Source organism: Corvus kubaryi, unplaced genomic scaffold (assembly GCF_017639235.1).
Source record: "Corvus kubaryi isolate FWS band 111438036 unplaced genomic scaffold, C.kubaryi_AGA036_p1.0 37385, whole genome shotgun sequence".
Lineage (NCBI taxonomy): Eukaryota > Metazoa > Chordata > Aves > Passeriformes > Corvidae > Corvus > Corvus kubaryi.
In genome coordinates, this window is record NW_024581127.1 from 11,047,427 (window position 1) to 11,072,572 (window position 25,146).

Here is a 25,146-nt window from a genome sequence, read left to right on the forward strand (position 1 = left end):
AATTACTGGTCTTTTTTTGTACAGCACAGGCAGATTATTTTTGCAGGCACTAATAAATAATTACAATTTCTGCTCAGACTATCTAAAATTTGGGAAAATCCAAACTCCACATACAAGAATGGTGAAATCTACCTAAATTACCATATAAAAAGGAGCAGATAAATGAAAAATTCTAAGTGATCACTATTTCAAAACCTATGGAGATGTGAGATCTGCCCCATTTCAATGATTCAGGTTTCAGTGTGGTCATTACTAGTTGCAACAGCTTAATTTTTAAAATATCTTTATGATTTTTTGAACTGAATCACAAGAACACAATGTATGGTTTATTGGATAGGAGGGGTTTAAAGTTGTTTTTAATAAAGTAAGTTTTTGACATAAACTGGGTACTTGCCTTTTATACTGCTTCTCTGGAGGCTGTAAAATTCAAGTTAGATGGCTGAAACCAGGACCATGGTGCAATGAATAGCTGTGCTTTTTCTAGAGCAGACCTAATGATGTTGAGTGGGCAGAAGTCTTAGGAAAGGTGCCAGCCATGCCAGTGGGAGTTTGGTGCCAGAACTGTGTGTTTCACTGCACATCACATTTTAAGCCACATCTGTTGATTATTACCATTGCTTCAAAAAGGGTTTGTGTCATGCAAGGTAGCAAAGTAACATTTCTTCAGTGTGTGTCCAAAATTCATCATGTATTAGTAACTTCCTTGAGGACCCACTGTAAGACACCTATGTGAGGGAAAAGAGCATCCTGCTGCTTTCAAAGTCTCCTTGCTGACTCTTGCCTGTCAGTACAGAACTAGGTTGGAGTCCCTTAATTACAGTGATAAATGTGGCCTATGGAGTCACATTAAGGAATGGTGCTGTCACAGTGCTGCAATCACTATGGGCTGCTCCTCTTCATGTGTCATCACCCAGGGTGGCACAGCTGCATGAAAAGTAGTTTTCTACCCCCAGCCCTGAATATACCTGCATCTGTAATGCCATGAGCATTCTAGCCAAAGCCCAGCCTTCCAAGGAAACCCTGAGGCCACTCAGAAGAAAAACACCAGCCCATCTCCCTCCTCTGTCCTTGGACCCTGAGCCTCCCTCCGTGATGGAGTACAATCATAGAATAGTTCAGGTGAGAAGGGACCTCTGAGGGTCAGCTAGTCCAGCCCTTCTGCCATGGTCAGGGACATCTTCAACTAGATCAGGTTGCTCAGGGCCCTGTCCAGTGTGACCTTGAATGTTTCCAGGGCATCAGACACTACCACTCTGGGCAACATCAGCCTGCCCCCTCCAACATGTTAGGCACACACAGATTTCCTTGAGTGAAAGGGGGGAGGGGACAGCCACAGCTGGGGCTTGAGGGATACAGACAAAGGCATAAGGAGAATGATCTGGGGTAGGCATGAGGAATGAGAGGTGGAGGTTGTGTGCTTGGCCATGCAGAGTGAAGGGTGTGTGGAGGTGGCAGACATGAGAGTCAATATGAGCCAAAGTCTGACACTGCTCTTGTTTTTGAGTTGTTTAAACAGTATTTTGTACATTCCTCACTTCTTCATGGCAATTCCTAACAGATTTTTCTGCTTTTTCACTCCAAGGGGAAATGCTGCTGCTGTTTCAGACTGACAGTAAAAGCTTTTCTCTGAGTTGTAACAGCTCACTGAAAGCCTTTCAAAATGTGCATGTAGAAATGTCTTTTTACATGTACACGGGGGAAAATAGAAACATAGGACTACACATATTATTTTGCACTTGTTGGCATTAGATTTTGTATGGTATTTTAGCACCTAGTCACTTAATAGTGGCTGTTCTTCATGTTCTGCTCCTATAACTGAAGTTAACATGGTTGGAAAAAGTTTGTTGGTCTGTGAACTATGTTCTGTCCTGCATCAACTTTATGGCAAAGTAGGTAAAGATCTGATTTTACCATGATGACACAAATAGTGGCCTTTGTCATTCAGTCTTGCAGCTAATGGTAGAGGGTGTTTGGCAGGGTGTTTTCAGTCAGGATTCAGTGTAAGTGCGTATGTTGTAGGTGAGGACTGTAGGGGCCTGTGCTGGCTGAGGCACAGAGGGCAGAGTTAAGGAACAGGAGGAAGCAGAGGACTTGGCAAGGGTACCACTGAGCTGTTTGCTGCAGCTGAAAATGGTATGAATGAAGAGGGTTCTGGAAATAATTGAAGTAGTCTTGTTTCCAGTGCAGAGTATGAAAAGCCTTCCTGAGCAGTAATGGAAGTGTGGTCAGGAAACCAGAAAATGCCACAGGTTTATTCAGGCATGTGTTTATATGTAACTAAGACACGCAGAAGAATTACTGTGAACAGTAAGTTGGTACAGGAGAAGCCTCACTACAAACATTCTTATCAAATCCTGAAATACTGTAAAAATTACTAAGAAAAACTTGTAACAAAGGCAGTCACATTCACTTCTTTATATTATCCATCTTGGTTACTTAAAGTGCAAGATTAAGTGTAATCTTCCTTGGCAAAGGAACTAGATTTTGTGTTTACAGAATAAACGTTCAAGAAAAATCCTTTTCATGCACAGTGCCTGCTTTATGATTGCTCAATGTTGATTTATGTGTTGTTCCTGTAAATCTATGGCAAATGTCCAGTAGTGTGTAACTGTGAGGGTCAGACCAATAGAAATATGGGAGGCATTAATGAAGAAGAGGCTCTGTTTCATGTTCCAACATGCAGTTTCTACAGACTTGAAACAAAGGGCTGGGGCTGGCTCAGGAGCGGGATATATGGACAGTATAAAGGTGGTCTGATAGCGGAGTCCCTCAGTATAACACACAATCAGAAAACCAGTTTGGTGCCCCAAATCAGAAGCAGGACAAACTCAAGTTCAAATTTCAGAGTGAAAGTAATTACGCATTCTTGAAAATATGCGTTCTGGGCTTTAGGCTATAGTTTGTTAACTATATTGCTATATTGTTAACTACTGCCCTGGCAGAAGAAAAAGACTTTAAGATGACAGAGGCCGTGATTAAGGAACAGGGTGCTCAGCGTCTCTGTCCAACAAGGAACAACCTCCCTGCAAAACAATCCTGTTGCCAAAATGCTTCTTGCTACATTATTATGTACGTAACCAGAAACTTGCAGGCAGCTGGAATTGTGCAATCTTTTCAGGCAGACTTAGAGAGCTCTCATCCTTCATAGATAAAACAGCTGGAAAGCTGTTTATTCAAAGAATTTGTCCTACACCTGCTTGAAATAGGGTTTTAAGAAAGCACAGCCATTTCTGTGTAAGCATTAACTGTATAGCTGTCTCAGTCTGTCACAAAAACCATGTTTATACAAGATATAGTTTAAAATTAAGAACTAGGAGGAGCACTGGCTTATAAAAGAAAGATTTGTGTTGTTTTTATTATTCCTTTTGGTCACTGTGGGTTACAGAATGGAACGTGCAACATGATTCTATGCTCCTGCTTGTTTTCTAGTTGGACTGCTGAGGCGTACTGGAGGGATATCTGTGCTTGGATTCAGATATTTGACTTTCCTGTGTGGATTAATGGTCCAGTCTGATGAAGTGCTGTTATCTGGTGCCTCAGCTCTAGTGACAAGACTCTTGACCTGCTGGATCAGCTCCTTCTAGATGCCCTTTGGCACGTGAGTACATCATTCTTCACGGAAAACAAAAATCCCAAGTTAGTACTCTTGCATTCATTAACTATTCCCTCTGCCCAGAAGATTTTATTTTCGGGATGTTTACTTGTTTCAGTGGATATTATGCTGTATACCATACTGGCTTTGCTAAAGGACATCATAGGACAACCTATTATTTCAGAAGACTAAGTGAATACACTGGGTAAATAATTTCTTTCTTTGCTTATTTTTATCTTTGATTTTTTTTAAAGCTTACCTATTAAAATAAGATCTTAACACCAGATCAGCCTGTTTTGTTTCTCATGCATCATGTCATAAATTATTATAAAAGCCACAGATCTATAATTCTGAAGCTAAGAAAAATAATTGAGTTGATAAATATTTAACAATGCATAGGTTAAACTTAGAAGAAAATACATTTTTTTAAAAAACAGAAAAACATTTTATTGTTTGAAATTAAATAGTATCTATGATTTTCAGTTATATACCACTCGAAAGTCTTTCTGATTTGGCAAGTTATGCCACCAGAATAAATATCTTTGTGTAGTGTTAGTAAAAATCTCATTGTGGCTTTCTAAATCAGCAAGAAGGAATTAGACTGCATTATTGTATGTTATTCATGGTTTCAGGTACACATGGATGAAGGATTTTTTTTTTCCCAACTTTCCTTTTGTTCTATTTCTATCACAACTTTCTAAGGAATAGAGAGCAGCAGTTGCCTGCTTCTGCCTGCTAATGACCTCAGTTGAGGCTGTTTGGAGAAACCACATTCCAGGAGAGCCTTGAAAGCTCACATTGATTTTAGTATTCATACTATTGCAATAAAAATAGCAGGTAAGGCAAGGCTAAAAGGAGAGTGAGAGAAGAGGCTATTCACATACATGAGTGTTAGCTTACCCGTCCCAGTGAAACAGAGGTGCTTATTTAGAGCAGCAGCCTGAGAGGCACTGTTCTATTACAGCAGCCTCTCTGCTAAAGGAAGCAAGCATATTACCTACCCTCTGGTAAGCTGTTATCTTCTCCTTTTAATACCTTCCTTGGATTTGGGCTACAGGAGCTTTTCTCTCAAAACTCCTCTGTGATTTGCTTTGGGGTGGGAATGGAGTGCTGGGGGCGGAGCAAGTTCCTCCTGTGGGAAAGCCAGTCTATGACCATAGTAATGCATTTGGACCGTGTGAATGTGTGATTCATTAAATACTTTATAAACATAGAATTTGAAAACCAAAATATGCTTGTTTCCTATTGAGTGAGAAATGTTTGCTTCAGATGAGATCCAAGTGAGTTTTTTGTTTTGAGTTTTCAGTATTATAATTTCTGAGAGGATTTTATTTTATGCTATTTCCTGACGTTGTATAATCTTGTTTTGTTTGCTTTCCTTGTTGGGAAATGTCCAACAGTACAATCTGCCATGAATACTCCCTTTGAGACCTGTCCATGCTCATACTCAGGAGTAGTGTTTTGAAGTTTGAACTACGCATTTTTGGTCATGTTGAAAACTGCTTGCTCATCTGATTTCATGTTCCAATAGCTATTAATATAAATGTATATGTTTGGGGTTTTTAACTTTTGGTCAGTATTCTACAGGCAGGAGAATATTGCCCAGAATGTACTTGGAGAAAATAAGAGATTGCTCATGACTTTTACAATTGCTTTCTACATGCACATTGATTTCTAATACACATAATTAAAATGTGCTAGATTTTAATTTTAAATGTGATTTTTAATCTCTCTAATTTTCTGACTGAAACTAGAAAATATTGGGGGCTTATCAGTTTTCCTAGCTGGTTTGACTTTGCCTGGTTCATTAGTGGTATAGCATACTCATTATTGAGAAATTATGTGGAGGTAGACAAAATTCACCAAAAGACCCTGAAATGAGGAGTAAATTTGGTGTCCAGCATGTTCCAACATCTTTCATGGGAGTTAACTTTCTAAATGCACTCAGCTTCTAACAGAATCTGCTGAAGGCAACAATAATTGATCTCTGAGACCTCATTGATTTACTAATATTTCTTGAATTAAAGGATGAGAATTTCAAAATGCTCTAACAAATAGAGGCGTCTCAGTCCCTCTGGAAGACTATGGAGCAGTTCATAAGACTTCACAAATCTGTGAGTTCCTGTGGAAGCACACAAGCACTCCCTGACCAAGCCTTGCTGAATCATTAATTACCTCCTTAAGAAGGAAGCAATCACTCATGCATGAGCTGTAGACCCCTGAAGAATGGGAAGTGTCTGAGAAAATCCTGCCCTGCCAAACCAGCCCTACAGTAAGTCATGGAAGAACTGTCTTTGATTTCAGCTCTAGTTTTCAACTACTATCAACCTGTCCCTTCTTCACTTTTTTGTATGACTTTTGGCAGTGGCTTAGGAAATGAGCTATTGAGAATCACCTGTGTTACTGTTTCCTTTAACTTCTCAGGTGTCAGTCTCCAAGGTCCTTTCTGTTGCTCTTTGCACACACAGCTGGGAGTTAAACATGAAGCTGCAAAGAATTTAGGGCCATTATGGCTGTCTGGGCTCTCAAGGCCTTGTGCTTTCCCTGAGAGGAAAATTTCCCTCCATTTATTGAGAGAGCCCCTAGGAAAAAGGAAGACCTGCATGAAAATAGGGTTCTGAAGTTCTGTAACAGAGCTCACTCGCTGACACAAAGGCAAAGGCAAGAGTTGGCAGCTGTGTCATTCAGCCTGCTGCGGTCTCTGAGGCACACTGGCACACTGATTCCAGAAACCAGCAGCTCTTTCTATTTGTCACAGTCCATGGGGCCAAGAGAGCAAGGAGCTTCCTTAGCATCAGGAAGCTTTTATGCTTTGCTCTTCAGGCTTCATGCTCAAGAGTTACTAAAATACCTGTACTGGTATTTTTGCTGCCATAAAGTTTTATCATCACAATACCAAACCATGTTAAAGCAGAATGCAAAGAACCTCAGTTTTTTAATTACTGCATAAACTAAAACTTTCTGGTCTCGGGAAGCCACTCTGAATGCTAGAAGATTCACTGTAAGTATTTGTCATCTATTATAATACAGGATTTTACAACTGAAAATGGCCTCTCCTGTAAGAAATCACCTTATTACAGCTCTGATGGTTGTTTCCAATAAGCTCTCTCAGTTAGTAGCTTCTGCTGGCTCTCACTTGGATTATGTGCACCCTCAAAATGTGACCTAAATGTCAAAATTATGCAGAAGAGCTATTGAAACATTCTTGAACACTTAAGCTTCTCAGCTTAAGCTTCCTGGCACACCAGTTTGAGGCAGAAGCATCAGTGATGGTCCCAGAAAGGGAAGATGGTGGCATGAGGATGAAGTGACAGTGACAACAGTAGGACAGGACTATTGGCCAGGTTCAGTAGGAACAAAATAGCAGAAGTTATTAATGAGATAAAGAGTTAGTCAACAGGCACTGGGCATATCCACAAATAGTTTTCATCACTGCCTGGAATGTAACAGCAGTAAATTCTTTATATACTTGACAAAAAAATTATTATTTTGCTATTATATAGAGACATCTGTACATGCAGCTATTTCCTATATTCCACTAATTTTCTTAATAGCATGAGGGCTTTGCTGAGAACTAGCATGAGTCACGACTCAGTGCTTCTTGTTTATTTAAGACACAGACCTGATTAAAGAAATCAGTAACTGCTTCAACATTGTGATGGCACTGAATGAAATCAGTGCACTGTCAAAGCTGCTGGAAGTACTGTGGTTGTCTTGGAGAATAAGGACAGGCAGAAGCTGTTTAAAATATTTTCTTCAAAAATTTCTACTTTCAGGTTATATAAATTAATTACAGTGAATTTGCACATCTTGGTTATAGAAACTGTATCTCTCATCCTTTGATTCTCAGGCTATACCTATTTGTGGACTTACCTGAGGGTTTGGGTAAAAGTTTTGCTAATGTGACATCTCTCAAAGTACTGAATTTTGAACTGTTTCTTCTAATTGGGTTTCTTCTGTAATGGTTTCATCCACTGTCATTTATGGAAGAAATACTTCCCTACACAGCTCCAGTTACACATTTTCAGAAATCAGAAATAATCTTTTGGTGGCACAAGAGATAAGAGAAAAATATGCAAAACATTGTGATACTTAAGGAAATAATTTAACCTTTACCTTTTTGCTCTCCTGAAAGCTGCAGATTGTAAAAGTGCTACTAGACTTTAGAAGCACTGCCAGTTTAAATGATCAAACTCCCTTTAGCTACCAGGCCATCTGTACCAGACGTCAAAGTTCAGGTTTGATACCACGTATGCAGGTTACTTGTAGCTACCAATTACTTGATGTATTCTTTTTTACAGGAAAATAACTGTATCTCACTTATCAGTGAGACTTCATTTCAGGATAGACACTGGGTTTGATCACTACTTGCATAGCTCCACATTCACATCACCTGGGTAACAACTGCATTTTAAATTCTCACATCCTTTGAGCTGCACCCACTGAAATATTTGTGCATTTCAGCTCACAGCCAGAGCTTGCATTTAAAAATCTGAAAAAAAAGGTATTAAAAAAATCTTAGATCAAGCATAAGAAGCACAAGATGATTTTCAACTAGCTATGCTGGAAAAATTGTATTAATAGAGAATTATGCCCAGATTTTTAGCATGCTGTTATCATGGTGAGCTCTCCGGACAGCTGCCGTGGGAGGGGCTTCTGACAACATTTCACGTAGCCATTGAGAACAGAAATGGAGACAGGGGTTCTGGAAGTATTGGCCTGTATTTTGGGGTGGAGAGGGTGACTTTTTTCTCTTTTCTGTCACAAAGAAGGAAACAGGTAAGGCTTATCAGGAATTTAAAGGAAGATATATCAGTGGTGTGTTGGATGCATGAAGTTTCTCTCTGCAAAGCAGGATGATGTTTTTTATTCAGAGAGGATGATGTGAGTAAGAGGAGTCACCTGTGTGTGAAGAGGAGGTCAGCAAAAAAAAAATGGGAGACTGCAGTCATGCTTGGACACTTATGACAAGAGTTAATATTTAACTTTATTCCAGTGTTCCCACAGTGTTCCTGCGGTTAGAGAAAGTGCCATTGGGATGAGAAAAGCATTTAATCTTCAAAGAGAGTTTGGCATCTTTTAATTTTTAATACTCATCAGGCCTCATTTGCTATTTGATCAATTAGGAAAGCGAGTTGCATCAAAAAAGCTGGGAAGGAGCACACAGAATTATATTCAGGGTTGCTAAAACAGTCATACTTTACAAAGGAAAGCAAACCTTTCAGGAAGTTTGGGTAGGCCAGATTGTTTTAAACTGGCCATTGACCCACATTTTAACAACGTGAAATTGTGAACCAAATGTAATGTGTGAACATTTGTAATCACGTGTGTTTTGCCAGTGTTGCATGGATGAGCTTTGTTCTACTCAATGAACTTGGATCTAGGTCATAGGATTTTGAGGAAGTTATCTTTAGAAGTGCTTTAGAGTGTGTGTGGAGGGGGGAAGGGAAGGAGAAACAAATGTTTTTTGAGACAGGCACCAAAAATTAGCCGCTGGTCTAAGCACCCTCATACATCAGCAGGACCCAAGAACTGAGGCAGTCACTGCAGTCCTGGGTTCCTCATCCCCAGGGACCCCAGCCCCAGAGCTGTGCATGTGTGCACAAGGCTGATTGATCCATGCAGCTGTGCAGTTAGGGCGTTTTTCCCAGCTCCCAGCATACTTGGATCTTGTCCTACAAGCACCAGAGGGAGATGCATTTAAGGCATGTTTTGTTGGACTCTCGTATACAGAAGCATTCCAGGACAGAGTGTTCCAGACCCCTATGAATGTTACTGGCTTCTCCTGAGAAGTCAAGTGAGGTTAATAGCTAACCAAGCTGCATTGTTCACTAGAGCAGCAATCCCATTTCTAGGAGCAGCTAAAACTCTTTTTTTACCCTCATATTTACATTTACCTTGTGAGATTAGAGGTTTGGAGGATCTTTTTCTGTCTTTTCTCTGATATTCTCCAGCAGAACAGTTTTCAAGTGAATGTCATTTGATGAAACAAATAATAATGAAATAAAATTCTTTCTGGGATAAGAACAAAATTTAGGAAGAGGTATTCTTGTAGTGGACACTCCAGCTGTATTAGAACATGTTTCCAGGGGTACAGTGTCTCCTTCTTCCTTAAAATATTTTCAATAACATAACATAGAATTACAATTCAAGACAAACAACAATAGTGAACTGTTAACAAAAGTTTTAGAATCTATAACCAAGGACAGTGGCCTCATATTTACCCATTGAAAAGGTATGCAATTGTGAAAGTGAAGAAAATTCGCTAGTGTGCTATTCCTGGACTGCAAGACAAAAGCAGGCGAAATAGTTGTTCTTTGTATCATTTATGCCCTGTATGTTAATTATTTTATCCATGTCTCTGATGCCATATGCATTACAAAAGATGTTCTCTCCTCTTGTTTTCAGGTGATGTGATTTGAAAATGCCAACCCCTTGGCAAATATGCTGCGACAAAAAATCCAGAACTAAGAATGCAAAAGCTGAAACGGACACTATGGCAGAGACAAGTGAAAAAGTGCAGATGAAAAAAGAAATCACATTACTAAATGGAGTTTCTTTAATTGTAGGGAACATGATTGGCTCTGGGATATTTGTATCACCCAGAGGTGTTTTAATGTACAGTGCTTCCTATGGACTCTCTCTAGTCATCTGGGCGCTAGGTGGGATTTTTTCCCTGTTTGGAGCTTTGTGTTACGTTGAACTGGGAACATCCATCGTGAAATCTGGAGGCAGTTATGCCTATATCCTGGAGGCGTTTGGGGCCTTTGTGGCCTTCATCAGACTCTGGTCTTCCTTGCTAATTATCGAACCAACAACTCAGGCAGTGATAGCAATCACCTTTGCTAACTATATTGTTCAGCCAGTTTTTCCCCATTGTGAACCGCCGTATGATGCAGTGAGGTTGATTGCAGCTGCGTGTATATGTAAGTAGTGATTGCTAGAAGTTAAGAACTGTAATTATATGTGGCCAAATTTCTATTTCTCTGCATTCTGTGAAAATAATTATTCCCTATCTAAAACATGTTCTTAGAAACTAATAATCTTTTATTCAGCTGTATTGTGTTTGGGGCTGGGATTACTAGAGGGGAGAGGAGAATTACAACAATTTGGCAGGGAGAAATTGTGACTGCTGATTACAGATACGTGTATGTCTGTGGTTCACTGGCCTAACTGGCTGATAGGACACTGTCACATACACAGATTCATTTATGAAAATGAAGGCAAGGAGTTCTTTGAGCATGTGTGGTTGCATGCTAGTGTCTTTACGATATAGAATGATTTCTAAATTATTTTCATTTTGAGCATTACAAAACCCTTTTTCTTCTTTTCAAAACTGAAGTATAGATTATAGGCAGGTGGAGGAAACAGAAGCAAAGACCAACAAGACTTCTAGATAAGAAATAGCCCACTTTGATCCACACCTAAGAGCACTCTAGGTCACCATGCCATGTTTGTTCTGCTCTCTACTCCAGGAGCTGGGCTTCATACCTGGTACCAATGCATACCCTTACCTTTCCTCATCTGTCTCTGTTTTGAATTACGGGGTTGCAAGAGGGAGAAGTTGCTTGTAATGCCATGTGTGTGTGCTAGAGTGAGAGCAGATGGGCACATGGCTCAGCCCCTGGGACAAACAAAGGGCACAAAACAAAAGGAGGAAAGGAAAACAGGTTGATCCCACCTGCTCTCTGCAACCAACTACTTTGTTATTTTTGTGAGATTCTGTCAAAACTGGGACTTGAGAGAACTCTGTAAGTGCTATGCAATCTTCAAAACTCAGGGCCAAAGAGTGAATGACACAACTTCTAAGCCATTAGCACAGAGTAATAGCATAATGCCCTGGCTCAGTGCAGTATCTTGTCCACAGCATCCAGACTGTTTCTGTGCAGAAGTTGTCCTTATTCTGTACCTAAACTAGAGCTTAATTCAGCATGAAGAAATCTGTGATATACAGGATATAAAGAAATACTATCACTTGCATGTGAACAACTCTGTTTGGTTTAATAAAATTTAAGTATTATTTAAAAGGAGAAGGAGTTAGCTCTAAAATTCAAAAACTGATGTGTTTTGTCTTACCTACTGTCATGAAAACAGTATTCTTCAGAAAAGCACTGTGTAAATTTTAAAGCTGGTATTTCATCTTAATAAATCTGGGTGGTCCTGAAGTGGTAAAATTTGATTCAGTTTTACTCCTTGAAAGAGGAGTGGTATCTGGAAAGATGGATTTGAAATATGACTTAAGTGATGTTCAACATCCAGTGTTTCTTTCATGCATATTCTTTTTCTCTGCAGGTTCCTTAACGTTTATTAATTGTGTTAATGTGAAGTGGGGTACCCGTGTACAAGATGTTTTCACATATGCAAAAGTTATGGCTCTTATCTTGGTGATATCTGTTGGACTTTACAAAATTGGTAAAGGTAAGAATAATTTTCATTTATCTAAATTCTATGAAATGAACCATATATGAGTTTCAAAATCCATGCAGGGAGATCCTTAAGACTTACATATGAAGTGTTGTTTATTCTGGGAAAAAAAAGTCTGCGATAGGAAGATCACATCTATTTTATGGCTTGTTAAGCAATTGGGGGCTAATTATTCAGGCCAAGTCCTGTGCTGCTTGGTCTGAATAGCAAATAGCAGCTGAATTAATATCACTTTCCTGCTGACTAGTTTAAAGTCAGCCTTGGTGTCTGACTTAGGCATTACTACTTGTCTTACAACAGAACAGTGAAACAGAAATTGCATTGCTCCTCACAGTTCCCACCACCACCATTCTCCCCCCACCTCACCCCACCAGCACCACCCCTGGCCACAGCACCCTGCCCACGGAGAGGATCAGAGAGGGTAAATCATAGGTGGGATTTGGGAGAGGGCATGTTTGTTCCTAGAAACAGAGGAGAAGACTGTAACGGTGCAGTTCTGTGAATCACTGTGGTATGGTGTTACTGTAAGGCGTCACAGGGCAGATGAACCACCTCCTCTCAGCAATAACTGGGCTGAACTGAATGCACTGAAAACCTGGAAAGTAGTTTATTATGATTCTCTGATCTTTGCATATGGCAATAGATTTGCTTTTATTAATTTGGGCCTCTGCCACAGTGAAGTCTCTTCCAGTTCTAGTTCTGCTGCTTAGATTACTAAGGTTTTTACATTTTTATTTGCTTTGAAATTCTTAAATTGCATAGCCATTTTATCTTTACTCAGTTGAAATAAAGATGGTTTCCCCTCTTCAGCTTAGGAATTATCTTTTTCTCCTGCTAAATTAGCTTATAAAACCTAAGGAGCGTGCTGGCTTTTCCTTGTTTGCGGGCCTCCTTCTTTCCTTGGCTGCAGATGCTTCAGCTGTTACACTGTGCAGCTACGCCAGACTTTAAGAAAGCTTTTTTGATAAGCCATTATCTGTGCATATCAGGTGTCACCAGTTGGTTGAAGTCTAAAGAAACCTGGACAACCAAACCCAGTCCTAAGGGCAGGGACGTGAAGATTCAGGGAAGCAGCATTGCTTAAGGGCCACAGTTGCATGAAGGAGTCGTTCCCCTCATAAAACTGCTGCAGTTTTTTAAAGGTGTGATTCTGTGGTGTCAGCTCTGTAGCAGCGTTGCCTCTGCTTTCAAACTGCCTCCTTCAAAACTCCTGTCCCACTCACTGGTGTGCTGTTGGACCCAGGGGCTGCTTCCTCTGATCCCACATACAGCCCACTGTTTCCTCTGCATTGCTCTGTGGGGTCAGGGAGGGTTAAAGCACAGAGGAAACATTATGGTGAGGAACACGAAATGCTGAGAGCTTTTACTGGTAGTAAAGGTCTCATCTCTGCTTTGTTTAAGCAGAACTGAGCACTTAAATACAGGAAGGACTGGGAGGAGGAATAATGTAGACTTCTGGAGGAAGCTGTGACCAGGTCAATGACTCTTAAGGTCAGCAGCTGTTTTAATGAGAGGAACAGTTATGATGTTTTAGCCCTGCCATATTCTTTCTGATGTGCCTGGATACACTTCTTGTGTTAAAATACTCTGAATATATCTGATTTTGAATATGAGCTGTCTTTAGCAAAAAAACCCAAAAAGCTTTTCTTGATCATTTTGGATTTTTCTTTTTTTTGCATTCCAACCATTTTCTTCTCCAAAGTATGTGTACATTTCATAGCTTCTCTTCTTTGCTTCAGTCTCCTGCTCTTCAATGACTAAATTGCCTTTGTAGTATCTATAAACTCCTTAGTCGAATCAGTGCTTTCATTTTACAACAAAGACATTACTTTCTTTCCTAATTGAGGTTTCAGCATGCTTCTGTCTTCCCTTAATACTTAACCCAATTCCATTTGCATTAGATAATAGACTTTCCTTCTGCAAACTCAGTAAGGCCTTTCTTCCCCTTCCCAGGATGGCAGTGGAGGCTTATGCAGTTTCATTAGCATTTCGCCTATTTTGCAGCATTCTGCAGGTTCTCATCTCAACCGATGTTGCTAAACTACAGCAGAATTTTTAAAAGAAAGATTTTTAAGTCTCATCTCTTAGTTTTGGGGAACACCCTTGTGGGTCAGAGCATCCCCCTGAAAACCATGCCTACAGGAGGTCCCCCTCTAGTGGCCGCTGATTCATCTGGAAAATAAAAGCACCGATTTTAGGAAGAAATATGAGACAGATTCAGGAACTGAAATTGGGTTTGCCAAGTACCTCATCCTGGGTGGCAGAGTAGTGCATGCCCTTGGTACGGCTCCCTCCTTCGGTAGGCTCGGCAGTAATGCCAGAAGAGGACTCTGTGAAATCTGGTAGAATTACAAAAGTCACATCCAAATAACAAACATGGGAAAATGTGTTCTGTTTTCTCCCTGTGCAAGTGTAGCTGTCTGAACACCTGACTGAAACTCTTCTGTTTGTTGAATAAAAATGTAAGCTGTGCACTTTCACATACAGTAATGCTGTTGGATGCAGTGGGGGTTATTTCCTTTTGGTTAGCTGACACTTCAGGTGTAGTGCCCTTCTAAGTTGTAATCCTTGAAATGTAACAGGCAATTGGCACCTGCCATTTGTACAGGGGAAACAGAAAACCTGAGAGCTCCATTCGAGGGCTCGGCAACAAACCCAGGGATGATCGCCCTGGCTCTCTACTCTGCCCTCTTCTCCTACTCAGGATGGGACACGCTCAACTATGTCACCGAGGAAATGCAGAATCCTGAGAGGTAAACACATGAATCACTTTCCTTTGAATCACTGGCAGGTGATGGCAGGGCAAGCCACTCTGTATTTGTTTCTGATTGGAAATTAGTCAAATTATTTTCTCTCCAAAACCTTGTTCTTTTCAAATGAGGGAGTAAGTAGGAGAACTCCTTCTGATTATTGTGCCGATTCATCAGTTTTATCACACTAATGAGTCATTTACCTATATGTATGTATTTTACATCTTACACTTCAGACGACAATTTTTAAAGGAGGAGAACAAATCCCTGCTGAAAGCAAGGAAAAGCAAAGGTCTGTCTAGCCCTCTAAAACTCCCTACTTCTTTTCAGTTAGACAAAATTATTTTTCCAAGACATCTTTTGCCACCAGTAGAGTGAGAGTGCATCAGATTTATGGCTTTTATGACGTGATCTTCAGCAGTACTCTTCATGGGCAAATATCATCTCCTCCCTTCTGTAGGGATGTCAGCCCTGTGGTAGTTGGTGTGCATCAGCCACTCAAGCTGATATAGTCCACCTTGTCTTGGGACATGTGTAGGTTATGAGTCAGAAAAAGAAAATACCTAAGTGTGCATTTAAATCTCATTGTTTGAGTGCTCTCAAATTGTTTCATATTATATAATTCAGTATATTAAATTTACATGTATGAATGTTTTAAGGTTTTTTTTTTTAAACTTATGACAGACACTCAAGCAAAAAACTAAGCTTTTTATGGGATTGTTTCACATATGGCTGCATGTTATTTAGTAACCCCGTGCTTCAAAATGATGGATTACAAGACATGATGGAGGTATCCATTCACAAATGTTTGAACTAGGGACCAATCTTCCATTTAAGTATTTCTCATTTAAATAACATGAAATAATTTTTCTGTTTTCCTTTTGCAGGAATCTACCTCTTTCTATTGCAATTTCAATGCCTATTGTAGCTATTATTTACTTGTTGACTAATATAGCATACTATGTAGTGTTGGACATGTCAGCTCTCCTCACAAGTGATGCGGTGGCTGTGGTAAGTTGTGGAACATAACCCAAACAAAAGACACTACAGGAAAATTTTAGGTAGCATACTTGGCAAACAGCTGAAATACTGTCATGCTGAAGGCAGCTTAAAACACTTTTTTTCATGTAACAGTACCGGTATATTAGAAGGTGCATATCAAGAATGTATCCAATAAATCTGCTCTTGAAAAATCCTCTTACATGCTCTGTAAATCCTGCTCTTAGCACTACATCATAGGAAAGATGCTTTTGCCAGGATCAAAGATCTGTAGAAAGTCTGGGTGGTAGGAGAACCAGGTTTTTTTGTTATCATTCTGATGTACAGTGTGTAACATTTAACGCTGCAGGACCACAGCAATATTTTCAATGCAGAAGTGTGCATTGAAATGTTTCTTAAAACCTTATCAATATTTTACACAGAAGTCAAATGATAATTCATGGATTACTACAGTCGGTATTTGTCAGAATACTTTAAAGCCAATACATCATCTTCTTTTCCATCAATGACTTAATCTAGGCTTAGAATTTTTTTTAATCTTTTTTAATATATCTGCAATTTTATTTTGATACTGATCAGCTTTTTCAAATTCTCATTTCCCAAGTCATTATTGGGTGTCATTGAAAAGTATGGGATAAGACACTACATTTGGGCTGTTGTGTTTTCATGAGAATTCCTCAGGATTATCCATATGCTTAACATAGTAGGCCTCACCATTATTTTCTTCTGTTACAGACATTTGGAGGTGAAACCCTTAGTCATGCCAAGTGGATAATTCCTATAGCAGTGGCCATGTCTTGCTATAGTGGCTTAAACTCATCAATTATTGCAGCATCTCGGTATGAAATATAACATTTATTTTAAATAATTGAAAAGGAATCATGTATTGTTAATCAGTATTCTTTACTGCTGTTTGGTAAAAGTGACACAGTTAATTTTTGCCGTGTCAAGTTGTTCGTTTATGATGGAGAGATTGTTACAATCAGACATCTTCTCATGATCAGCACCATTTGATAAACCAAAGCCACTTGAGAAGAGAGCAGCACTTACAACAGAGTAATAAAAGAATTATTTCTTTGCTTTGTCAGGAAGCAAAAAGCTATTCCTTGGCTGTATGGTTGATTTCCCTTTGTCTTTTTTTAGGCTTTTCTATGTTGGAGCCAGGGAAGGACACCTCCCTGTCAGTCTGAGCTTGATTCACATAAAGTGCTTCACACCAGTCCCTGCTCTCCTGTTCAATGTAAGTGACACCTCAGCCTCATGCCTGGCTGGGGCAGTTGGGGTCTGGACCTCGGGTAAAACATCTCTGCTTTGCCCTGGACTTCTCATGGGCTTCTCCTGCCCTGGGGACATCTTCTGCAAATGCCCACAAAATTTCTAAAACTTCTAAAACTCATTGAGGGGGTGGGAAAGAGAATGGCTTGGTTCATGTTCATACACTCTCCAAACAATATTAGTGAGAAGTACAATAGCATTGCTGAGAAAACCGAGAATGGCTAAATATGTAATGGTATAGACAGGAGCTGTTTAAGTCTTTAATGTGAGCTTTTAGAGTGTCACTGGAGGAGAGTATGTCAGGAACATCTCTCTGACCCTGCCACAGGTTGACGTTCTACAACTCTATTTTTTACAGAAGTGACAAAGCTCTTAAAATTAAATTTCTACCATTGGATGCCTATAACCCTATTGACTTTTTTCTGCTGTCACTATACAAATGAGATCTTGTGACACACAGTTGTGCCGTAAGTTATAGAATTAGTGGAAGTAATTTTCATAAATAATCTATGTATTTGAGTGTGCATTTTATTTGGTGTCTGCCATTGCCCTGTGTTAGATAACATTTATGAATAGGTTATCATACTGATCCTGTTTGACATAGAATAATTTACTAAAAATTGTAATTTCATTATGAAGACTCTTCTCACAGGGATTCTGTTTGCAGTAGTAAGATGATCTATACTCTCTTAATATATCACCATTCACATTTTTCATGTGGAAAGTGGAAGTTCTTTCTGCTCATCTGTTAAAATAGACATTGAATTCCTGGTGGTTTAGGTCTTTCTGTGCAGGCAGTATTGCACACCTGCAGGGCACAAAATTTACTCTAATGGTCTCAATTTATGAGCGGACCATGTCGTTCTTTCAAGGACCTGATATGCTAAGCCCATACAAATAGGTTGGAAACAGGCCAGTTTATAATTTTACTCTGTCTTTATTTTCACATTAAAAAGTCTTTGTTTTTATTATCTCTAGGGTTTAATGACTTTGCTTTATCTCCTTGTGGAAGATGTTTTCCTCCTTATTAATTACTACTGCTTCAACTACTGGCTCTTTGTGGGTCTATCTATTGCAGGACTAATATATTTGAGATATACTCAGCCACATAGATCACGGCCTGTTAAAGTAAGTAAAAAAGACAGGAAAAAAGCTCTAAAAGCCAACTAATGCATGTGTTTATATGATCTTTAATATCACAACCATAACAGTACCAGTTACGTTATAGATTATTTATTAGCTATAGAAATCCTCTCAAAACACAAGATGGAGGAGCAAAACCCATTAGAGTCCACAAGAACATCTCTTCTGGTAGTTTTGCTGTGAAATTGAAATTATATATCCCATTTATTCTTCTTTCATTCAGACTTACAATAATTTTTGTTTCCACACAAATAAGGAATAAATAAATTTCTGGGGTTCTTAGCCCATCCTGGAAGAATAGCAGACCTCAGTAGAGCTGGTGATGGAGGCTCCAGAGAGGTTAACACAGATCAAACCTACGTGATTTAACAAACACAGCAAAATCCCTCCAAAGCCCATAAATGTTCACAATTCTGCTCACACAGAAGTTAGCTTAAATAATCAAATATATTTTGAATGTTCCCTCCCACTGCATCGTGGTCATAGACAGTAAAATGCAAGTTTAATGATTGACTTACAAGAGCATTTGACTATCACTTAGGCCAGGGAGACTGCACAGAAACAAAGTGAGCCTAAAACCTGTTTCTAGTTTTAATCCAGTGATTGTCCAGGAAGCAAGGATGGAAATACACAGCAGGCACACAGAAGCATGCACTGGCTCCTGTTTGTTGGCTCCATGACCTGCATTTTGGCTCTGCAGTGATGCAGTAAGAATTAAGAGAATTAAAAATTCACACCCCTCAAACATATCTTCTTTGTCAATCTCTCTTCCAAAACTCCTGCCTCATTTTTACAAACACATTTTTTTCCATTTAAGTGTAACATTCTGATTAATTTAAAAAAGGTTCAAACAAAGGCATAAAATATCCTAAGTACTTCCTGCTAGAAAACTTCCCAATTTTCCACAGCAGACCAAATTTTCCTGAAGTGTGTGCACACTCAATTTCCAAACTTTCCCACAAAATATGTGGAAGATAAAGATTAAATCTTGCCTTTTTGGCAGTTTTGCCTCTGACTCTACTAAGGATTACAGTCAGATTATACACAATGACTGTTTAATTCCTGTCAGCATTTGCCAGCCTATTCAACACCACAGCTCCACATACAACGTTTCCTTTTCTGAAACGTAGCAGTTGGTTTTCATAATTTTTAACCTTTTTAAGGGAAAAAAAGTATTTATACCAGTAAACTCTCACCAATTTCAGCTGGTATTCAAATGTCAACTCCTGGACTCATGAGAGGGCTCACTACTAGACACAGTAAAAAAAATGGGTGAAAGATAAATTCATAAAGAGGTTATTGAAACTTCCATAGTATCACAGAATTCTTAAATGTTAAGATTTGGAAGGTACCTTAAAGATCACAGAGTCCCAACCATCCCTGCCATAGGCAGGGCCAATTCCCACTATACCAGGTTGCCTAAGGATTTATCCAACCTAGCCTTGAATCACTGCAAGGGTTAGGGCTTCCACAACCTCCCTGGCAACCTATTCCAATGTCTCACCACTTTCACAGTAGAGAATTTCCTCTTAATACCTAACCTGAATTTCCCCTCTTTCAGTTTGTACCCATTACTCCTTGTCCTATCATCACTACAGTTCCTGACGAAGGATCCCTCTCCAGCTTCCTTGTAAGCCCCCTTAAGACCCTGGAAGGTTGCTATGATGTCTCCATGCAGACTTTTCTTCTCTTGGCTGAACAGCCCCAACTTTCTCAACCTGTTGTCTTAGGGAAGGTGCTCCAGTCTTCTTATCAGCTTTGTGGACCAACTTCCCTTATTTGTGGTATGATATTTTTTTAAGTGACCACACAAAATGGTTGTAAATCAGTCCATTAGTTCTACAGCATCAAGATGGTAATTAAAGGTCTAGTGAGCTAGTTCCCAATCAAAATTACCCTTAAAAATTCAGAACTGAAGTTGAAGAGAAAGATAGCCATTACTGCTCAGTTTTAAAGTACTTTTTTCAAAGGTTGATCTTTTACTAATTGTAAAGGAACTGGGTTTATGCAGGCCTGAAAAAAATGAAATAGTCAAATGCTCAGATGTGTGCCAAATAAGAGGCTCTCAGCACTGTACACCGAAGCTAACAAATTATGCTGACTGTAAGCAGTCAAAAGATTCAGTACATACTTTTATTATTGACATGTCTGACTTTAATCTGCAAAGCCTGAATTTTTACAGTAGAGTATTTGTTGCATCTTTTAACAAATGCTGGTTTTTTTGTTTGTTTTTTGGTTTTTATGTCTCCACAGCTTAGCCTCTTCTTCCCTATAGTATATTGTTTGTGTTCCCTTTTCCTGGTCATAGTGCCTCTCTACAGTGACACAATCAATTCCCTTATTGGCGTTGGTATTGCCCTCTCAGGCATTCCTGCATATTATTTGGGAGTCTATCTGCCAGTTGAAAAACGACCTAAATGTCTACTTTGGCTCTCTGGTAAGCAACATCACGTCCTAGTCACCATGCTGAAACCTTGGTGAGAAGAAAGAGAGAATAAATTATCCTAAAATCCTTTTCTTTATGAAGTTTTGCTATGCTTTGATATGTGGCATGTTTGAGAGCATCTGCTTCATCACATGGTCCTGAAAACAAAACCATGCTTACCTGTACAAAACAGTCCCATATGTGGATGTCATGTGGTCATCTGATATTTGTGGTGTTGAACCATTTCAATATGTTGGCTCAATAAGAGCCGTGTAGGATTGTGAATACTAAATCTGTACTTTTTAACACCCTGGAAGGCAGAAATACCAGAACATCTTTGCTTCTTCACTTTCCATCCAAGGAATGGAACATCCAAATCAGAGGAGACCACAGATTTTCAGAAACAATGAAATAATTAATTATTGTCTTGAAGGGTAGTTGCCAGTCCTCAAATTCAGGCAGTCTTGAAAAGGATATCTTTAATATTTTTATTAATTTTGAATAAATCAAGTCAGCTATAAATTCAGTGAAAATGTTGATGAAATCTGATTAAACAAGAATTTCAGTTTGATTATTGACTTCTTTTGCCTTTAGCTATTTATAACATATGCTTAATTCAATTGATTAAGGTGTTTTAAGATTTTCCTAATATCTGTGTAGTGTTTTCAAATCCTCAAAATCCAGATGCATATCTAGGATATATTATAACTCTGTCTCACATTTTTGCCAGTACAGCTACAACAACGAAGTATGTTCAGATGCTCTTCTACTGTGCTCTCTCAGACCTGGACATAGACGTGGAACCCACAGCAGCTAAGAGTAAATAGAGTTGCCTCAGCATTGAGAACTGTGCCTTGACATCTCCTATCTGGAGCAATTTTTATCATCTGAAGTTCTCCCATATGTTCAGTCATACTAGACCACTAACCACTGTACTGTGCATCAGTTTGATGTCAGTTAAGTTGTGATGGTTTTATAAAACACTCTGTTTTCCAGGATTTCTTTTTAGAATTCTGTTCGTTAGTAGTGAGTTATCATGTAACATTTTGCAATTATAAAGCACTTAATGAACAAAGATTTATTAGTAGATAAGTGCTAAATATTAAAGGCAAAAGAAAAGTAAAAAATATTAGATCAGATCTTTGCAAAATTCAAAGTCTGTGTTTGAAAATAGAAACCAAAGTATTCGTCTAAAAATAAAACTAAATTCTTAGCCAAAGTGAAAAAATATATCATTCTTGCTCGTAGGCATGCTTTGAGTCAATGTAATATTAGTGTTAAATTATTCTAATGCATAGTTCCTGGCACACATAGTTTGCCAAAAGCAGAAAACCAAAGAGTTTGGTCATTTAAGTTCTGTGAGAAATTCTCATTTGACGATAGTCCACATACATTACTCTTTTGTAGAAAAGGTATTTCCAACAAACAAATGATACCATTGGACTGAAGTACTTCTGCTTTCCAGCAGAACAGTCTGCCATGGAGCACTTCAAGGCATTGAGTCACATTCCAGCTAGTGTATATTCAAGGAAAACACTTCACCTTCTCAGACTGTCCTTTGCTTGCCTAGAAATATCAAAAGTGTGATCTCATGAATCATGCTGATTTTTTCCACAGTGGAACTTTTTTAAGAAATTCACAAGGACAAATTAAAAATTGATGTTTTTCAAAATTCCTTGAGCCCCTGCCTAACCCTTGAGACCTCACCAGTTTCTGCTGACGTGATAACCTGCAGATCTCCTACTGAGCACACAGAGAGCCTCCAGAGAGGTCTTCACACCACAGAGGTGCCTGTTGCACAATACCCAGCACAGACACTTGCACTGGACAGGTGCACCCACCAGTGGGTGCCATGAAAGAAAAGGGCAGTTAAGAACTAGCGATGTTCTCTTGAATGTTAAGTTTTCAGTGTGGCACACAGGAATGTGCAACTAGTCCTAATTCTTAGTCTTTTGGAAAAGACAATAACTTCTAGGAAAAAAAAAAGCCACCAGCCTTGCAACCTAGACCATAAAAACAAGTGTTCCAGCTCTAATATGGTTTGTTGATATGCAGTACCATTTGTAATCCTTGTTGGAAAGTCATACTTCCTTCCTGGTTTCATATTTAAATGTAACATACATTGTTTCTAATTTGAATTTAACCATTTCTCTTCAATTAACCTTGACTTAGGTAATTTAATCTTATACAAGTCCCTGTAGCTTCCAGAATTGTTGTGTGTTATTTATATCTGCTCAGAGAAAGAGCAATGGAATAGGCAATTGTTATTACTTAAGCCTCTCTTCATTCCCTCCCCACACTGCAAAGGCATTTGGAGGATTGTAATTTCATGCATCAAGGGTGCAGTTTGGTTTGCCCAGCTCAGAACATCCCCATGTACTCTTGTTATATGCCTCTGTTACAGAATAGCACCACTGTGATCCTGCCCTATGATTGTACAGCAATTCTGCATTTTTGCCTCATCTCTTACAAAGCACTGGTTAGTGACAGAACTGTGGTCCCAGACTGTATCAGGGCACAGAGAGAGTACAAACCCTCCAAGCTGCACCAAAGTAAACGTGACAGTCTTTGCCTCCACAGAGTTCAAAGTCATGCTTGGTGCTGAGCCACATGTCACACCAAGACAGCGCTGTACCATCCTCTGAAGTTTTTCAATGCAGGACCAAAGTTTCTAAAGGATTTGAGACACCTGAGGTGACATTTCAGGTGGTAGCAGGCATTACAGGGAGTGTAATAAGACCAAAAATACAAAATAAGACCATTCCCAAACAAAATTCTGAGCTGAGAAACTTACTTTGTTGTCTGTTCTTTGCCAAAATCTTTTTTTGCATGTATCTGTGTATTTGGTCTGGCTGAGATGGATTTCATTTTCCCCATAGCAGTCCTCACAGTACTGTGCTCTTCACTGGTAGCTGGAAAGGTGTTGATAACACACCAACATTTTGACTACTGCTGAGCAGCGCCAGCACAGCATCAGCGCTGTCTCCCCAACATTCCACTCCCAAGCAGTAAGCTGGCAAGATCCTGAGAGGGGACACAGCTGGGACAGCTGACCCAAATTAACCAAAGGGATTTTCCATACCAGATGATACCAGGCGAGCTATAAAACTTAAGAGAGGTAGGAGGAAGGTGGGGCATTTGTTAGTTGCAAAGTTTGCCCTCAGGAGTGATCGTTCTGAAGCCTTGCTTCCTGGGAATTAGCTGGACGTTGCTCGCTGATGGAAAGTAGAGAATAAAATTATTTTTTCCCCTCCTTGTGCATGCACAAACTTTTTCTTTTGCTTTAGTAAGCTGCCTTATCCCAAACTCCAATTTGTTTTCCATCTTATTTTCTCTCCCCTCTCCCACTGAGAAGGGAGGGTGATAGAGCAGCTTGGTGGGCACTGGGTATCAAGCAAAGGTCAATCCAGCACAGCCTCTTGACTTTCTGGGCATGATACACAAGCCTTCATTTTCTTTCTGAACAGAAGAAAAGTAATAGATATAAGGTTATAAATGTAAATAAAATTACTGAAATTGTCTGGACATTGGAATCTCAGAAATGTTAACGTGATTGTTGATTTTTCATTCCTTACAAATAATACATGTAAGTTATTGCCAAATACCTAAAGCAAGTCATAGATGCTGCAAGTGTTTAAACAAATAAACATCTCATTCTTGGCAAATTCTACAGTTGTGTGGCTTTAAAGCATAAAAATAGTACTGTGAGAGAAATTTGCCCTGCTTTACATCCCACCAGTTGGGTTGCCAGAAGAGAAGTGAGACTAACTCTTTTTTGTGTTCTCTGTAAATCAATTAAAAAATCGTTTATGGAAGGAAAAATTTCTAGTTGCTTTCAGATGGGACATAAAAGCAATTCAAGCCCTTTCTTGCTCTCAGGTTTTGGGGTTTTTTCTACATTATTCACAGGTGCTCAATTACACAGTAAGATAATAAACTGTCTTACTTTTCAGAGACAATCTTGGCACCTAGGCTAAGTATCTCAACATTAGATATCAAAATATTAGGAGGAGGCTGTTTTAAATCTAGTTTGCCAGCTGGCATCTCTCTGGTGGGAGGGACTGGGATGTGGACAGCACTGGAAGCCTCTGGAGGATGCAGCCCATGGAGGTGAAGCTTCACTGCAAGGCTCTACAGGAGCCTGGCGGGCTGCAGGGACAAGGGACCCTGGTGAATAGCCCACCTGCAGAACTGGGGAAGGGCCTTTCAGGAGCGACAGCTGGGGCAATACAGTACTAGGGATTATACTAGCTCTTATTTAGGAATTAAGGAAATACGGGATACTTGCCTTTTACAGAAAGTCACAGTACTTTAAATAAAAACAGGAGAAGAGGATAGGTATCAGATGCCATTTCTGTGTCAGCAAAGGAAAACAGAAGCTGCTGTTGATAGAGGAAACACTGCCAGCCATAGCAAGTCTGAAGATGTCTGGGCTTTGCATGAGCCTGAAGAGGCATAAGGGCTGTTGTGTGTTCCCTGGATAGAGAGGAGAGGAGATGCCTTCACATATCAAGTAGGATGAGGATAGAGAAGTGTGA

The 25,146-nt window shown here is 39.4% G+C and overlaps 1 protein-coding gene across 6 annotated transcripts; it reads left to right on the forward strand.

The window, feature by feature from the left end:
- The first annotated feature begins 2,705 nt into the window (after positions 1-2,705).
- LOC121668256 (Y+L amino acid transporter 2-like) lies at positions 2,706-24,430 on the forward strand. 6 transcript variants are annotated; one of them, XM_042035839.1, is made up of 11 exons: positions 2,706-3,234; positions 3,430-3,598; positions 10,001-10,518; positions 11,885-12,010; positions 14,625-14,769; positions 15,654-15,777; positions 16,501-16,604; positions 16,909-17,005; positions 18,019-18,168; positions 20,437-20,620; positions 21,344-24,430. In XM_042035839.1, the coding sequence occupies exons 3-11, from the start codon at positions 10,017-10,019 to the stop codon at positions 21,433-21,435; spliced, it is 1,524 nt and encodes a 507-aa protein (XP_041891773.1). In that variant the 5' UTR covers positions 2,706-3,234; positions 3,430-3,598; positions 10,001-10,016; the 3' UTR covers positions 21,436-24,430. The 6 variants fall into 6 exon arrangements, with proteins under 6 accessions (XP_041891773.1, XP_041891774.1, XP_041891775.1 ...); XM_042035841.1 differs by lacking the exons at positions 2,706-3,234; positions 3,430-3,598 and adding exons at positions 3,606-3,797; positions 4,295-4,429 and having other exon boundaries at positions 21,339-24,430; XM_042035836.1 differs by lacking the exons at positions 2,706-3,234; positions 3,430-3,598 and adding exons at positions 3,606-3,797; positions 4,295-4,429.
- Positions 24,431-25,146: the final 716 nt, after the last annotated feature.

What these genes read in the sequence shown, in the direction of transcription:
- LOC121668256 (XM_042035839.1), top strand. Translation starts at nt 10,017, where the DNA reads ATGCCAACCCCTTGGCAAATATGCTGCGACAAAAAATCCAGAACTAAG. An exon ending in ACTTTACAAAATTGGTAAAG is followed by an intron (nt 12,011 to 14,624) that starts GTAAGAATAATT and finishes CCATTTGTACAG; the next exon opens with GGGAAACAGAAAACCTGAGA. An exon ending in TCAATTATTGCAGCATCTCG is followed by an intron (nt 16,605 to 16,908) that starts GTATGAAATATA and finishes GTCTTTTTTTAG; the next exon opens with GCTTTTCTATGTTGGAGCCA.